An 18,443-nucleotide genomic window follows, 5' to 3' on the forward strand; every position below is an offset into this window, starting at 1 on the left:
TTACGTATATTGAATACATTTAAGAAAGCATGCAAAAACAGAAATGCTGTATACTGTATTTTTAAAAAAGTGAGGTAATGTCCAAAGATTCAATGACCATTTAGGAATCGAATGGCAGAGGGGAAGAAGCTGTTTCTGAATCATTGAGCATGTGCTTTCAGGTTTCTGCACCTCCTACCTGATGGTAACAGTGAGAAAAGGACATGTCCTGGGTGCTGGAGGTCCTTAATAATGGACGCTGCCTTTCTGAAACACCGCTCCCTAAAGATGTCCCGGGTACTTTGTAGGCTAGTACCCAAAATGGAGCTGACTAGATTTACAACCCTCTGCAGCTTCTTTCACTCCTGTGCCTCAGCCCCTCCATACCAGACAGAGATGCTGCCTATCAAAATGCTCTCCACAGTACAACTATATAAGTTTTCGAGTGTAGTTGTTGACATACCAAATCTCTTCAAACTCCTAATAAAGTAAGCCACTGTCTTGCCCTCTTCATAACTACATTGATATGTTGGGACCAGGTTAGATCCTCAGAGATCTTGACACCCAGGAACTTGAAGCTGCTCACTCTCCCCACTTCTGATCCCTCTAAGAAGATTGGTATGTGTTCCTTCGACTTACACTTCCTGAAGTCCACAATCAGCTCTTTTGTCTTTGTATTTTGCACCTTGGCCCAACAGGAATGCTGTTTCATTCAGCTGTGTCCATGTATGCTTGAATGATAATTACACCTGATTTGATTAGGTGTTTTCTTTGTATTTGCATCTTTTTGATTTGAGAGATGTGACACCCACCACTATGAACCATTTCACCATTTCCACTACCAATCCCTTGATGTGTAGTGGTGTGACCTTTCTGGTTCACAATCAGTTCCTTGGTCTTAGTGACATTGGTCTTACTGACATGTTGTGACACCTCTTAGCTAATCGATCTCACTCCTCATCACCATCCGTGGAGGAGGAAGTTGAACATTCCAAAGACAGGAAATAGGGTTCATTCTCCAGACAGATGTGGAAGAGGGTATGCCAAAGATGACTTAGAAGGAGGGAGACTTCTCAGTGTCAGGGTGGGAGTAATTGGGTGTCACATGGCATCCATTGATCAGGACAGTGAACTACAAACATGTTGTCCCAGAGACGAGAGGAAGGAGTCCACCATGACACTGGAAGGGCACGTACCAGAGAAAGGTGGGTGGGATGTGTCCAAGAGCAGAAAAAGATGTGTCTCAGAGTTGGGGATGTATGGGTGAAAGAGGGGAAATAGGGTGAGGAAGCATCTCAATGAATGTGGAGAATGTGTTTCAAAGATGAGAAGAGTGGGTAGAGGAGTTCCTGTTTCCGTGCTGTAATTGTTATATGGTTATATGATGGGGGCTGGATGTAAAGTGGGCATCCCAGAGATAGAGTAGGGGGGAGTGGACTATGGCATTACAAGAAAGATATTGGCATGGATAGTGGAATGGCTGACAGGCAGGGGGAAGTGGGTGGGTATAAAAGGGGTCTTTCTGGTTTGGCTGCTGGTGACTAGATGTGTTCCTCAGGAGTCAGTATAGGGACTGCTGTTTTTCACATTCTTTGTCAATGATTTAAATTAGTGGTCGCCAACCCGTCGATCGCGATCGACTGGTCGATCTTTGAGACTTTCGCAGTAGATCCCGAAAAAAAAAAGAAAAATAAATACACAAATACTGTTGAGAGATTGTTTCCGGGTTACGGGGTTTTAGTTCCGTTCTTTCTGCTCAGTGCGCAGATCTAAGATCAATCTAACCCTTCACTCCTACACAGCCCTCCATTTTTTATCATCTATCTGCCTCTAATCTATCTGTCTCTACCATTACCCCAGGCAGAAGGTTCCATGTTGACAAACCCCCATACTATGGGTTCCCAACCTTTTTTATGCCATAGACCTTTACCATCAACTGAGGTGTCTGTGGACTCCAGGGTGGGAACCCCTGCCCTATACTTTGCTCCTATCCTCTTACAATTAAGCTCATCATATTATCTAATTGCACCCTTGGAAAAAGTCTCTGGCTATCCACTTTATCTATGGCTCTTATCGTCTTGTACACTTCTATCAAGTCACCTCTCATCCTCCTTCATTCCGAAGGTAAAAGCCTTAGCTTGCTCAACCTATCTTCATAAACATTTTGAGTCTTTATACTACATTGGATATACCACAATTCATGAGCAGTTCCGGGCCCCTTATCTAAGAAAGGATGTGCTGGCATTGGAGAAGATCCAGAGGAGGCTCACTAGAATGATTCCAGGAATGAAAGGGTTAACATTTGAGGAGTGTTTCATGGCTCTGAACCTGTACTCGCTAGAGATTAGAAGAAAAGGTAAGATCTTTGGGGGGGGGGGGGAATCTTATTGAAATCTATCAAATAGTGAAAGGCCTCGATAGATGGTACATGGTGAGGAGATTCCTATAGGGTGGGGGGTGGAAGACAGTCTAGGATCAGAGGGCATTGCCTTGTACTATGCTGTAATGTTCTATGACTAAGGACATCCCATTAGAACTGAAGTGAGGAGGAATTTCTTTAGCCAGAGGTTGGTGAATCTGTGGAATCATTTCCACAGATGGCTGTGGAGGCCAAGTCATTGGGTATATTTAAAGCAGAAGTTGATAGATTCTTTATTAGTAAGGGTGTCAAAGGTTACAGGGAGAGTCAGGAGAAAGGGGTTGAGAGGATTAATAAATCAACCATGATGGAATGGCGGAGCAGACTCAATGGGTCAAATGGCCTGATTTTGCTCCTATATCTCTTATGGACACCCCCTCTTATGATCTGTCAAAGGACATGGTAAGAAGGTGGGTGTATGGAGTTGAGTGGGATCTGGGATCAGCCATGATGGAATGGTGGAGCGGACTTGATGGACTGAATGGCCTAATTCTGCTCCTATGTCTTATGGTCTTGTAGACTTCCCAAGTGGAGGTAATGAGAAATGTTGACACCATGGGGAGGACAAGGGGTAGGGGTAACCCAGAGATGGTAGGGTGAATGTCAGCCAAGAGATACAATGAAAGGGGGTGATTGAAGGGAAATTAAGTGGGATGAGCAATGGGGGATGAATATGTCTCACAGAATGGGAGATGGGGCAGGGGAGGGTGTTAGCCAGAAAGAGGTGCCTCAGAGATGGGGATGAGGAAGACAGAGCAATGGGAGGGCAGATGGGAAGACACAAAGGGGCATCCCAGAGATTTGAGACTTCACAGAGATGGGGGGAGGGCTAATGGTGTAGAGGGCATCTCAGAGAGAGGTTACTGGTAAATGTGCTGTGCCAAGTCAGGGAGGAAATTATTTGTCCCAGAGAACGGAGTGGTAGAGGAGGGGCATCCTGGAGACTGAACCAAGAGGATGGGGTCAAAGAAATGTTCCAGAGAGAAGGGAGTAGGGAACAGTTGTTACCCAGAAATGGGGTTTGGGGAATGGTGCATCCCAGAGAGGGGGGGTGGGATAAGAATGGTGTGTAATGGGCATCAAAGAAATGGAGAGGGCTGGTCAGGTGGGGACTTTGCAGAGTAGGGTGATGTGGCGAAGGGAAAGGGGTTTCCAGAAACATGGGGGAAGGAGTTGTGAGGAAGGGGGCAATGTAGGTGAGGGGTTTGGAAGGAAAGGCAAACATGCTCATAAAGAGGGGTGAAACAGGTGACACATGGACAGGTGATGTGAGGGAGATGGTGTCCCAGAAACGGGTGTGGGAGGGGGAGGAGGATGTCCAAGAAACAGGGGTGTGAAACATTGGGGAAAGGGGACATCTCAGCGATATGGGAAGGATGGAGGGGTTATTACAGAGATGGTTGAGGAGTGGTAGAAGGGTTCCCCAGAGATGGCAGGGGAGTTGTCCCAGAAACAGGTTTGGGGGTGGGGTAAGGGGTGTATGAGACATGCGGGCAGGGTGGTGCCAGAGACATGTCCAGGTTTTCCTTTCTATGACAGTGTGGTATTCACCTAGATGCAATCTTGTGTCTCCAAAGCCACATTAAAAATCTCTGGTAACCTAGTGGTGGTGAACTGACACACAGCAGAACTGATGAGTTGTGTTTGAGGTTACTGCCACACTTCTGCACTGTTTCCCTGATCCTCATCACATCCTCTTACACCTCCCACTGTCCAGAGCCTTTTGTACTCTGTAAAAAGTTTACAAAAGCTATCTATGGGTGAAGAGCAGCATGCCTCATGATATAGTTCTAGTCTCCAAGGTGGTGTCTAACTTCTCTCAGTTACAGTGAGGCACACCATAAGTTAAGAGAACTAATCCTCAACTTCAATTAATCACGGTTCAGGCATCTGGACTCAGTGTCAAATTGCCTGACTGCCTACCTGTCCATATCATGATGGGACAATCCTGCCTATCATTGATCTGTGATTTGGTCCTGTGCAGCTCTAATTGTCATTTTAATTCTTCTTCTAGGCCTCAGTCTCAGCTATTCCCATTAATTACTGAGGTATGGAGATCAGCTGGTTCTTGTCATCAGACCTGATCTCACTGTTCCACATTGATTGGTAGAAAATCATTTAACTACTTAACTTAAAGATACTTTACAAGTTCTTCATGCCTGATAAGGTTGGAACTATGTTTTTCAAGCAAGTCCCAAATCCTTTAGGTTTACATAGCAACTCAGCTGTGCCTGGGAAGTCCATCAGACTTATTCCTGGAGCCTTTTGTCTACTGAAAGCATACGTACCTTTAAGCAGAACTTTGAACACGAGGCAGCTGCATACATGATTCACAGTGATAGTACATTCTTAAGCTCAGAGATTTCTGGGTAAGAACAGTGCCACTGAAAGCATTTACAAGCATCTGCTAAATGGTACCAATTCGGTGAATATTTTTATGAGAACTCAGCTCCCAGTTTAACACAGCAAGCTTCTACAAGCAACATACTCCATGTCAACAGGCATTCTGGGTGTCAACAATCAAATTCTACCTTATTTTTTTTCTGTGTCAATCAGGTTCAAAATGTTGCTACTCTGTCATTTATAACAATTACAGCACGGAAATAGGCCATCTCAGCCCTTCTAGTCCGTGCTGAATTTGTTGCCACACTCCTGCTGTTTCCCTGCTCATCATATCCTCTACACCTCCCATTGTCCAGACTGAAACTCAGCCCTGTGCTGACCCGTCTCTGGTTTCTCACCCTGCTCCATTGAACATTCAACACCTATTCTGCTTCCAGACTTCATGTGTACAGTGGTGTATTCTAATAACTGTGCTGTATGAGATACAGCCCTTTGGAAGTGAAAATGACCCATAACGTTGAGATGAGCAGGGAATAATGTGGTTAACTACCAAGTTGCTGGAGGAACTCAGCAGGCCAGGCATCTAAGGAAAAGAGTAAATAGTTGATATTTCAGGAAATCCCACTTCTTCTGGCGGTTGGAGCGCAGGTGCTCAGCGAAGCAGTCTACCAATCTACATCTGCCCACCAGAAAAAGAGGGAGCACCTGGTGGTCATTATTTCAATTCTACTTCCCTTTCCCTTTCCAACATGCAAGTCTATGGCCTCCTGTGAGGCCGCACTCAGGTTGGAAGAGCAACACCTTATATTCCATCTGGGTAGCCTCCAACCTGATGGCAAGAACATTGGTTTTCTGAACTTCTGGTAATTGTCCTGCACTTCAACATTCCCCCATTCTTGTTTCCCTTGTTGACCTCATCTCCTTACATATCCATACCATCCCTATCTTCTATGGTCCTCTAATCTCTCCTATCAAATTCCCCCTTCTCCAGCCCTGTACCTCAGTCACCAATCAATTTCCCAGCTCTTCACTTCACATCTCTCCCTCTCCTGGTTTCACCTATCACGTACAGCATTGTACTTCTGCCTCCCCTTCCCCCACTTGTTGCTCTAATTTGTCACCTTTTTTTCCAGTCCTGGTGAAGGGCCTCGGCCTGAAACACTGACTGTTTACTCTTTTCTATAGAGAATTCTAGTTAACTACCAATATCACTTTTCTTTGGCCCAGAGATTTGGGGGACAAATAACATTTCGGACATAACTGCATTCAGCTTGTCTTCTTCTTCAGGAAATTCATGGGAAACCTCCACCTACAGAGTGGTGACTGTTTGCAACCCATCACCACAGGGAGAGTGAGAGGTGAACAGAAGGGAAGGATTTAAAAGGACTATCATGGAACAAAAATACTAGCAGGGATCTCCTGGGCAGAGCTGATTTCTTAATGTGCACTGAATGTGTTGTAGATTCACTGAGTATCTGAGACAGAGTTTAAAATAAAACTGATTTATTTGTCACAGATCCAGAATATTAAACTCCAGTCCTATTAAATGTGAGTATCAGCAGAAGAAACTCCTCACAGTCCCAGTGACCAGGGTGCAGAACTGGGTGTGGTGCACAGCAGCAATAATTACAGAGTTTGACACCAACAGTCACTTGTCAACTTGCCTCTGGATTTGGTAACTGTGAACCAGCATGCAGATTTAAATTTTCTCCCCAGTGTGGAGTCCGTAGTGCTTCCGAAGGTTGGATGAATGATTGAACCCCTTCCCACATTCAGAGCAGGTGAATGGCCTCTCCACAGTGTGAACTTGATAGTGTGCCACAAGGTTGCATGACTGAGAAAATCCCTTCCCACATTCAGAGCAGGTGAATGGCCTCTCTCCAGTGTGAACCCGCAGATGTTGCTTCAAGTTAGCTGGTCGACCGAATCCCTTCCCACAGTCTGAACAAATAAATGGTCTCTCCCCAGTGTGTACTCGCAGATGTTGCTTCAGGTCAGATGATCGAGTAAATGCCTTCCCACAATGTGAACAGGTGAATGGTTTCTCCCCAGTGTGAACTCGCTGGTGCACCAGCAAATTAGATAACTGAGTGAATCCCTTCCCACAGTCATAGCAGGTGAATGGTCTCTCTCCAGTGTGAACTCGCTGATGTTCCTTCAGGTGAGATGAGTGACTGAATCCCTTCCCACAATCTGAGCAGGTGAATGGTTTCTCCCCAGTGTGAACTCGCTGGTGTGCTAGTAGGTTAGATAACTGAGTGAATCCCTTTCCACATTCAGAACAGGTGAATGGCCTCTCCCCAGTGTGAACTCGCAAATGTTGCTTCAGGTCAGATGATCGACTAAATGCCTTCCCACAGTCTGGGCATGTAAATGGTTTCTCCCCGGTATGAACTCGCTGATGTGCCCGTAAGTTAGATAACTGAGTGAATCCCTTCCCACAGTCGGAACAGGTGAATGGTTTCTCCCCAGTGTGAATTCGCTGATGAACTTTCAACTGAGATGATCGATTAAAACCCTTCCCACATTCAGAGCAGGTAAATGGCTTCTCCCCAGTGTGCACTTGATAGTGCGCCACAAGATTGCATGACCAAGAAAATCCCTTCCCACATTCAGAGCAGGTGAAAGGCCTCTCTCCAGTGTGAACTCGCTGATGTTGCTTCAAGTCAGATGAGTGACTAAATCCCTTCCCACAGTCTGAGCAGGTGAACGGCCTCTCCCCAGTGTGAACTCGCTGATGCACCTCCAAGTGAAATGAGCGACTGAATCCCTTCCCACAATGTGAGCAGGTGAATGGTTTCTCCCCAGTGTGAACTCGCTGGTGTGCCAGTAGGTTAGATAACTGAGTGAATCCCTTTCCACAGTCTGAGCACGTGAATGGTTTCATCCCATTGTGAACTTGATGGTGTGCCAGTAGGTTAGATAACTGAGTGAACCCCCTCCCACAATCTGAGCAAGTGAACGGCCTCTCCCCAGTGTGAACTCGCTGATGTACCTTCAATTGAGATAACCGAGTGAATCCCTTCCCACAGTCTGAGCACGTGAATGTCCAATCCCCAGTGTGGACTGATTGGTGTGCCAGTAGGTCAGATGATCGATTGAATGCTTTCCCACAATCTGAGCAGGTGAACAGCATTTCCTCAGTGTGAACTCGATGATGTACCTTCAGATGAGATGACTGAGTGAATCCCACAGACTGAGCTGGTGAACAGCCACTCTCGTACGTACCCACTGGTGTATGTGTGGATGGGATGACTGAGTAAATCACTTCCAAAGTCTGAACAGATGAACAGCCTCTCCACATGCGTCAGCAGATCAGAGGATCAAGTGAATCTCTTCCCACACAAGGAACAGTTTTTGTCCCCTGTGAACACACTGGTAACTCTGCAGATTGACTAAGTGAACCTCTTGCAATAGACAGAGCAAGTGAATAGCCCCTCACTGCTGTGAGTTTTCTGTCATATCATCAGCTTGGATGACAGAGTGAATCATTTCCCGCAGACAGAACAAATCAACAAATGCTGGTGTGTTCTCTGCACCCCGGTTCCATTGGATTTCAAAGAGAAAACTTCATTTCAGACACAAGGCACTTTCCCAGCAGGGATGAGATACTTCTTCATCTCCTAGGATCAACAAGATATAGTAGTGTTACAAAGAAAATATCTGGTCACTCCATAAATATCTGTACAGAGGCATTAGATCTAACGTGTTGTTATGTTTGAGATTCCTGCACACAGATTCTTTGTCATTGCTGACCTGTAAAAAGATTTACAAAGGACATCAATGGGTGAAGGACAGCATTTCAGATGAGATCATTTTAGTCTTGATGGTGATGTCTGACATCACACTGTTACAGCAAGCTGAACTGACTGTTTTTCTGTCTGTGTCAGACTGGGCCATTCCTGCCCATCTTCAATCTGTGATGTGCCTCAGTTTGTCTCTCTCCATTAGTATTATTTCAAGTTCTGGTCATGTCCCACAGCGCTACAAAAAGCACATGATATTACATGGCTGATCCTGGAGACTTTCTAATTACTCTGACCCTACCCCCACCCCCAGGTGACTGACGGTGATGAACTCATCAACAGTAATGACAATGAATAAGAAGGGGAGTGCTGCTGTCTCTCCCTTGGATTGTGGAACCTTTGTGAAATGAAAGCTACAGGTCACTTGCTACCCAGGAGAAAGGTGTTTGATATCATTCTGTACCCAGAGATAATGGTACACAACATATTCTCAAAGATCCAGAGAAAGATCTGAAACAAGGTGATATTCTCTGATGGAAGGATTTTGTGTTTTTTTCCCCCCATGCAGTATAAATTAATATTTTCATTGACTGGAAGGTGGTCTCTACATCTGAGGTTAACTCAAAAGTATATTTTTGTTCTGAATTCCTAATCCTTGGATTTAGATAGCCAGAGTTCAACAGTGTCTCACAGATCCATCCGTTACCATTCCCTCTGCCAGCACTTCCCAACAAATCCTAAGGACTCCTGGGGAAAATGCCTCTATACCCAAATAAAAATATACGGAAGCTGACGGTAGACTGCACTTCAAGAACCCCCATAACATGACAGGCTCTGATAAAGTACCTGACAGGGCTCTGAAAACCTGTGTCAACCAACTGGCGGGGATGCTCAAAGACATTTCAGTCACTCATTGCTACAGTCATGAGTTCTAACCTGCTTCAAATGAACAACAATCATACCAGTGCATAAGAAGAGCAGGGTGAACTGCCTTAAACACTATCATCCAGTAGCAATCATATCTATGATGATGACGTGCTTTGAGCGGTTGGTTATGGCTAAAAGCAACTCTTGTCTCAGCAAAGACGTGGACACACTGCATTTTGCCTCTTGCCAGAATAGGCCTACAGCAGATGTGATCTCATTGGCTCTTCTTGTAGCCTTGGCTTGCCTGGACAACACTAATACTTATGTCAGGATTATCTTTCTTGACTACACCTCAGCATTTAACTGAATCATTCCTAAAGTTCTGATCGAAAAGCTCCAAATCCCTGGACCTTTGTACTTCCGTCTGCAACTGGATCCTCAACTTCCTCACCAGAAGAACACAATCTCTGTGTTGACTTTTCCACCTTGCTGACAATCAACACTGCTGCACCTCAAGCTGGTATGCTTAGCCCACTGCTCTACTCCCTGTACACCTACGACTGTGTGGCTAGGTACAGCTTAAATACCATCTTTAATTATGCTGATGACTCAATTATTATTGGCCAAATTTCAGATGGTGACAAGAAGGTGTACAAGAGCACAATATATCAGCTAGTTGAATGCTGTCCCAGCAACAACCTTGCACTCAGCATCAGTAAGACCAACAAACTGATGACGGATTTTAGAAAGGACAAGGCAAGGGAACACAAACTAGTCCTCATAGAGGGAACAGACGGGAAAGAGTGAGCAATTGCAAATTCCTGAGTGTCAACAGTTCTGAACATCTATCCTGGGTCCAACATATTGATGCAGTTACAAAGAAAGCACAACTGTGGCTATATTTCATTGGGAGTTTGAGAAGATTTGGTATGTCGCCAAAGACACTCACAAATTTCTAACTGGCTACATCACCCTCTGGTACGGGGAGAGGGTGGGCTACTGCACAGGATCGAAATAAGCTAGAGAGTTGTATGAATCCTGAGTCTTGATGAAGGGTCTCGGCCCAAAAAGTCAACTGCTTACTCTTCCATAGATACTGCCTGGCCTGCAGAGTTTCTCCAGCTCTTAGTGGGAATTACAGAGATTTGTAAACTTAGTCAACTCCATCAATGGGCACAAGCTTCCATAGTATCCAGGACATTTTTAAGGAGCGATGCCTGAAAAAGGCAGCATCCATCAGTAAGGACCTCGATCACCCAGCACATGCCCTCTTCTCATTACTATCATCAGGAACTGAAGAATTCCTCAAAGATTCAGGAACAGCTTCTTCCCCTTTGCCATCTGATTTCTGAATGGACATTGAACCCATGAACACTACTGTAATACTTTTTTGCACTAATTTCATTTAACTATTTATATAGACCATAAGATATCAGAGGAGAACTAGTCTATTTGGCTCATCGAGTTTCTTCCACCATTCCACCACAGTTGATCTTTTCTCCCTCTCAGCCCCAATCTTCTGCCCTCGTCCCATTTTCCTTCATGCCCTGACTAATGAAGAATCTATCAACCTCTGCTTTAAATATACCCAATGATTTGGCTTCCTTAGGCGCCTGTGGCAACAAATCCCACAAATTCACTACACGCTGGCTAAAGAAATTCCTCCTCATCTCCGTTCTAATAAGACACCCATCTACTCTGAGGGCTGTGTCCTGTGGTTTTGTACTTCCCCACCATAGGAAACATCCTCTCTATTAAGGCCTTTCAACATTCGATGGGGTTGATTGAGGTCACCCTTCATTCTTCTGAATTCCAGTGAATATAGGCCCAGAGCCATCAAATACTTTTTGTATGACAAGTTTTTCAATCATAAGACCATAAGATATAGGAGCAGAAGTAGGCCATTCGAGTCTGCTCCGCCATTCAATCATGGGCTGATCCAATTCTAAGACTAAGGAGCTGGTGGTGGACCTGAGAAGGGCTAAGGCACCGGTGACCCCTGTTTCCATCCAAGGGGTCAGTGTGGACATAATGGAGGATTACAAATACCTGGGGATATGAATTGACAATAAACTGGACTGGTCAAAGAACACTGAGGCTGTCTACAAGGGTCAGAGCTGTCTCTATTTCCTGCGGAGACTAAGGTCCTTTAACATCTACCAGACGACATGAGGATGTTCTACGAGGCTGTGGTGGCCAGTGCTATCATGTTTGCTGTTGTGTGCTGGGGCAGCAGGCTGAGGGTAGCAGACACCAACAGAATCAACAAACTCATTCGTAAGGCCAGTGATGTTGTGGGGGTGAAACTGGACTCTCTGACGGTGGTGTCTGAAAAGAGGCTGCTGTCCAAGTTGCATGCCATCTTGGACAATGACTCCCATCCACTCCATTATGTACTGGTTAGGCACAGGAGTACATTCAGCCAGAGACTCATTCCACCGAGATGTAACACTGAGCGTCATAGGAAGTCATTCCTGCCTGTGGCCATCAAACTTTACAACTCCTCCCTCAGAGTGTCAGACTGGTCCTGGACTTATTTCCACTTGGCATAATTAACTTATTATTTAATTATTTATGGTTTTATATTGCTATATTTCTACACTATTCTTGGTTGGTGCAGCTGTAACAAAACCCAATTTCCCTTGGGATCAATAAAGTATGTCCGTCTGTCTGTTCCTCCAGTCATCCCCACCCCCCCCTGCATTCTCCCCATACCCTTTGATGCCCTGGCTAATCAAGAACCTATCTATCTCTGCCTAAAATGCACCCAATGACTTGGCCTCCACAACCGCTCATGGCAACAAACTCCACAGATTTACCACCCTCTGACTAAAGTAATTTCTCTGCATCTCTGTTATAATTGGATGTCTTTCAATACTGAAGTTGTGTCCTCTTGTCCTAGATCCCTTACCATGGGAAACAGCTTTGCTGTATCTAATCTGTTCAGGCCTTTTAACATTTGGAATGTTTCTATGAGATCCCCCTTATTCTCCTGAACTCCAGAGAATACAGACCAAGAGCTGCCAGAGGTTCCTCATACAGTAGCCCTTTCATTCCTGGAATCATTCTCATGAATCTTCTCTGAACCCTCTCCAACGCCAGTATATCCTTTCTAAAACAAGCAGCCCAAAACTGCACACAATACTCTGTGTGGTCTCAGAACTTCAACATCCCATCCCTGCTCTTATATTCCATACCTCTAGAAATGAATGCCAACATTGCATTTGCCTTCTTCACCACTGACTCAACTCGGAGGTTAACCTTGAGGGTATCCTGCACAAGGACTCCCAAGTCCCTTTGCATGTCTGTATTTTGAATTCTCTCCCCATCTAAATAACAGTCTACCCAACTATTTCTTCCACCAAAGTGCGTGACCATACACCTTACAACATTGTATTTCATTTGCCGCTTCTTTGCCCACTCCCCTAAACTATTTAAATCTCTCTGCAGTCTCTCAATTTCCTCAAAACTACCTGCTCCTCCACCTATCTTTGTATTATCGGGAAATTTAACCACAAATCCATTAATCCCATAGTCCAGATCATTGACGAACATCGTAAAAAGCAGCAGACCCAACACCGACCCCTGTGGAACTCCACTGGTAACCAGTAGCCAGCCCAGAATATGATCCCTTTATTCCCACTCCGCATTTCCTGCCGATCAGCCAATGATCCACTCACGCTAGTAACTTCCCTGTAATTCCAAGGGCTCTTATCTTGCTAAGCAGCCTCACGTGCGGCAACTTGTCAAAGGCCTTTTGAAAATCCAAGTACACCACATCTACTACATCTCCTTTGTCTACCCTGCTTGTAATTTCCTCAAAAAATTGCAGTAGGTTAGTCAGGCAAGATTTTCCTTTCAGGAAGCCATTCTGGCTTTGGCCTGTCTTGTCATGTGCCACCAGGTATTCTGTAATCACATCCCTAATAATCAATTCCAACAAATTCCCAACCACTGATGTCAGGCTAACAGGTCTATAGTTTCCTTTCTGCTGCCTCCCACCCTCCTTAAATAGCAGAGTAACTTCTGCAATTTTCCAGTCATCCAGTTCAATGCCAGAATCTACCGATTCTTGAAAGATGATTTTTAATGCCTCTGCAATCTCTCCAGCTACTTCCTTCAGAACCCGAGAGTGCATCACATCCTTTCTTAGATAAGGGGCCCAAAACTGCTCTCAGTACTCAATTAAGGCCTCACCAATGCTTTGTAAAGAATCAATCTTACATCCTTGCTTTTATATTCTAGTCCTCTTGAAATGAATGCTCATATCACATTTGCCTTCTTCAACCTGCAAATCAATCCCCAGGGAATCCTGCCACTTCTCTGCCCATTCTCCAAACCTGTCTAAGCCTTTCTGTAGCCTCTCTGCTCCCACAAAACTACCTGCCCCTCCACCTATCATTATATTGTCCGCAAACATGGCCACAAAGCTATTAATTCTGTCATCCAAGTTGTTCACATCTAACATAAAAAGAAGTGGTACCAACACAGACATCTCTGGAATACCACTAGTCACCGGCAGCCAACCAAAAAAGTCTCCCTTTATTCTCACTCTTTGCCTCCTGCCAATCAACCACTGCTTAATCCATTAGGTATCTTTCCTGTAATACCATGGGCTCTAAACTTGTTAAAACAGCCTCATGGGTGGCACCTTCTCAGAGGCCTTCTGAAAATCCAAGTACACAACATCCACTGATTCTCTTTTGTCTATTCTGCTTGCTATTTCTTCAAAGAATTCCAACAGATTTGTCAGGTAAAATTTTCCCTTGAGGAAACCACACTGAATATGGCCTATTTTATCATGTCATCCAACTACCCTGAAACCATATCCTTGACAATTGACTCCAACATCTTCCAACAGTGAGGTTAGGCTACCTGGCCTATAATTTCCTTTCTTCTGCCTCTCTCTTCTGAGGAGCTTCTTAAAAATATTTACAATTTTCCATTCCTCTGGAACCTTGCCATAATCAATCGATTCTTGAAAGATAATTACAAATGCCTCCATAATCTCTTCAGCTACCTCCTTCAGAACCCTGGGGTGTACACCATGGGGTCCAGGTGACATATCTACCTTCAGATAACCACCTCACTAGAGAAGTAATAGCGACTTCACTCACTACTGCCCCCTCTGAAACTTCTCGCATACTGCACAGTATGCTCCACAGTAAAGACTGATGCAAAAACTATTCAGTTCGTCTATTTCCATGTTCCCCATTACGACCTCTCCAGGATCTTTTTCCAGCAGTCCAATATCTACTCTCGCTTCTCTTTTACACTTTATGTATCTAAAAAGACTTTCGGTAAACCCTTCAATATTATTGGCTAGGTTATCTTCATATTCCATTTTTTCCATTTCTTAATGACTTTTTAGTTGCTTTCTGTTGGTTTTTATGAAAGTCCCGATCCTCTAACTTCACACTAATTTTTGCTCAATATATGCCCTCTCTTTGGCTTTGATTTCTCTTGTTGTGCAGGGTTGTGTCATCTTGCCTTTATAGTACATTTTTCTATACTTACTGTAATTCGTTTGTAAATATATTGCTTGCTACTGCTGCCACAAAAACAACAGATTTCACGACATATGCAGGTGATATAAAACCAAATTACGATTCTGAAAGAACCATCCGTCCATCACGGTCCTAGCGACGCGCATGCGCCACAGAAATGACGCCACGTTCTTCCCTCATAAATTCCCCGGGGCCCTGGAACGGATCGTGGGGCTAAGAGAGAGGGACCAGGAATGTCCCGGGATGCGGGGACACGGTGTGTCCGGATCTCACAATGATTGTCCCTCAGTCGCAGTTTGGACGCCCGTTCTGTTGAAACCCCCGCCTGGAACTCCTCTCCTACCTGCTATCAATCCTCCAGAGCCTGTTGACCGCTGAGCGCATGCGCGATTTTCAGGCACTACCTTCGACCCTTACGCCTGCGCATTTGATCTCCGTGTCACCAACGGCGAATTCTAAAGCGCTGAGGTTTGTGGGTAAACATGGTGACATGAAAAGCGAGCACCGGTTTCACGCCTCATGGCTCAATAGCAGTAAATGTTTTCATGTAAAACTCAGCACCTACAAACGCAGCAAGCTCCCATAAACAATATACGCAATGTCAACAGACAATCCGTGTCAGTTCTGATGATGGGTCCGGCCTAAAACATTGACTGCTTACTCTTCCATAGATGCTGCCTGCCTGCTGAGTTCCTCCAGCAGTGTGTGTGTGTGTGTGTGTGTGTGTGTGTGTGTGTGTGTGTGTGTGTGTGTGTGTGTGTGTGTGTGTGAGAGTGAGACAGAAAGAGAGAGAGAGAGAGAACGAACACTATCAAAGTCCAACTCGCTTCCAAATACAGATCAACCAATGACCCTCCTCCATCTGGCAGAACTGATCCTCACCTTTAACAATATTTCCTTTGGCTCCTCCGACTTTCTCCAAACCCAAGGGGTAGCCACGGGCACTCACGTGGGCCCAAGCTATGCCTGCCTCTTTGACAGCTATGTAGAGCTGTCTATGTTCGAAACCTTACCTGGTCATACTGCGCAACTCTTTCTCCGCTACATTGATGTCTGAATTAGTGCTGCTTCATGCACCCAAGCTGAGCTCATCAATTTCATCAATTTTGCCTCTAACTTCCACCCTGCCCTTAAGTTCACTTGGGCCATCACTAACACCTACCTACCCTTTCTTGATCTCACTGTCTTCATCTCAAGACAAGTCAAGTGTATTGTCATTTAACTATATACACGTATACTGTCAAATGAGACAACGATTCTCCAAAACGGGGTATAAAGGACTGTATACTTACAATAACTTATAACACATGAAAGTAAGGATGAAATCTACAGCTACATTATACATAAACAAACTAGAGTGCATAAATTAAATATTGTAAGGTACAGATCAGATTAACCAGTGACACTTGGAATGCGATGTGGCAGGAAGAAGCCTAATGGCCTGGGGAAGAAACTGGTTCCCATCCTGATTGTTAATGTTTTTTATGCATCAGAGACTGCTGCTTGATGGTAGAAAGTCAAAGAGGATGCTGGATAGATGGGTGGGATCCTTAATAATACTAATGGCTCTGTGTATGCAGCGCTCCTGACAAATGTCCCTGATGGATGGTAGGGAGACCCTTATGATCCTCTCAGCTGTTCTGCTGTTCTCACAGTCCTTTGTAGGAACTTCCAGTCCGATGCTTGGCTACCCCCATACCAGATGGAAATGCAACTTGTCAAGATGCTCCTGTAGTGCTCCTGTAAAACACAGCTAAGATGGTGGGGGGGGGGGGTCAGAGCATCACTTTCCTCAATCTCTTTAGGATGTGGGGATGCTGCTGTTCCTTTTTGTTCAGGGAGGTATTATTAAGGGATCAGATCAGGCAATCCATGATGTTAACTCCCAGGAACTTGGTGCGCTTAACCCTCTCTACAGAGAAGCCATGTATTTGCAAAGATGGTTCATCTGCACCTTCTTCAAGTGTACAATGATTTCCCTGTTCTTCTCCACATTCAGGCTTAGGATGTTCTTCTCACACCAGTTCACCAGCCACTGCACTTTCTCTCTATACCCTATCTCATCATCGTTCTTCACTGTTCTGTCATCCACAGACATCATGACATGGTTTGAACTGGATCCTGCGATGCAATCATGCATCAGCAGTGTGAACAGCAGTAGGCTAAGCACACAGCCTTGGGGAGCACCAAGTGCTTAGTGCAATGGGACAAGAGATGTTGCTGCCCATAGGGACAGATTGTTGCTTTTCTGTTAAGTCCAGGATTTAGTTGCAGAGGGAGGTGTTGAGGCCCAGCGAAAAGAGTTTCCCCACCAGTTTCTGGGGTACGATGGTTTTAAGCTGAAGTCTATAAGCAGCACCCTGCCATATGAGATACCACTTTCCAGGTGGAACAGGACAGAGGCTATTACATCATCAGTGGATCAATCAAGTGATAAGCGAACTGGAAAGGGTCCAATTTAGCTGGGAGAAAGGCTTTAATGTGCTCCGTGACCAGCTGCGCAAAGCATTTCATAATAGTTGATGTAACTACTACCAGATGACCGTCAATTAGGCAGGTTACTGCCCCCTCTTTTGGCACTGGAATATGGTTACTGCCTTTAAAACTGAGGGGACAGTGACTATTTCAAAAGATGTTGAATATATCTGTCAGCTGGGCTGCACAGTCTTTCAGAACCCAACCTGGTATATGCCCCGTAGCTTTGCGTGGGTTGACTCTGGCCAGGATCTTCCTCACCTCAGCTTCAACTGTCGTGGTTTCTCATGCCCCACAAATGACCAAGAGACGCAGAAGATTCTTCAAGAAGGGTTAAACTTTAATTTGCAAATCAAAGCTGAGACAGTCATTGAGCTAGTTGCTGATTGCCCACCGATCCTTGTACAAAGCATTTTTTATAGCAATCTCCTGGTTTAGTTGTATTAGCATATCCAATCGGTCTACAGTTGCGTATCACACGTACCACACGTACATCTTGCCACTATTGTTTTTATCCATTGACTTAATCATGTTCTAATCTACATCTCTTAGCTACCTCTCATTAACACACCATTGTCTTCTACATTCTTAAGATTTCATTCTCCTACTAAATTGAGTACATGCATATCAAATAGCAAGTTTCAAAACTGACTTCATAGTTTTGGTTACACAGCAAAATTTATACTTTTATACTCCAATATATCCCCCCTTTGAGACCCAGAGGGTCTCACACAGAGAAAGAGTAAGAGTCCGTGCACAAAAGCCCCAATAAACTCAAGCACTTATTCCCAAATCTCGGGTTAAACTATAATTTTCTGCACCAAGACCTCAAAGTATTCTCTCCCTGTTATCCTGGGCCGCTGAGCCCGCTGGACCACTGCAGGCCGCTGAACCTGTCCCTCTGTACCTGAGACAGGGAAAAAGACTCAGCAGCCCTTACAATCTACTCCCACACTGTTGTTTTGCTCCTTTTCATCCTGCAGGTGTTGTAGGCTGTAACGATACATTTTCGGTGTTTCTTTCTCCACTAAGCTTGCTTCAGTAATTGTCACGAGCATTGGAAATTGTTTGGTTGCAGCACGCACTACAAGAGATTTGAGACAAGGA

The 18,443-nt window shown here is 44.8% G+C and overlaps 1 protein-coding gene across 3 annotated transcripts in view; it reads right to left on the reverse strand.

The window, feature by feature from the left end:
* Positions 1-6,227: 6,227 nt before the first annotated feature.
* The window catches only part of LOC140719273 (uncharacterized), a 77,369-nt gene continuing 65,153 nt past the window's right edge, over positions 6,228-18,443 (reverse strand). Inside the window, exons 1-2 of one of the 3 annotated variants that reach the window (XM_073033781.1) lie at positions 15,205-15,242; positions 6,228-8,364 (exon numbers count right to left, since the gene is read on the reverse strand). In XM_073033781.1, the coding sequence (XP_072889882.1) occupies positions 6,441-8,045 (1,605 nt within the window). In that variant the 5' untranslated portion in view covers positions 8,046-8,364; positions 15,205-15,242 and the 3' untranslated portion in view covers positions 6,228-6,440. The other 2 variants (XM_073033783.1, XM_073033784.1) reach the window with 2 other exon arrangements.

The sequence above is a fragment of the Hemitrygon akajei genome, chromosome 31, assembly GCF_048418815.1.
Source record: "Hemitrygon akajei chromosome 31, sHemAka1.3, whole genome shotgun sequence".
Taxonomy (NCBI): Eukaryota; Metazoa; Chordata; class Chondrichthyes; order Myliobatiformes; family Dasyatidae; genus Hemitrygon; species Hemitrygon akajei.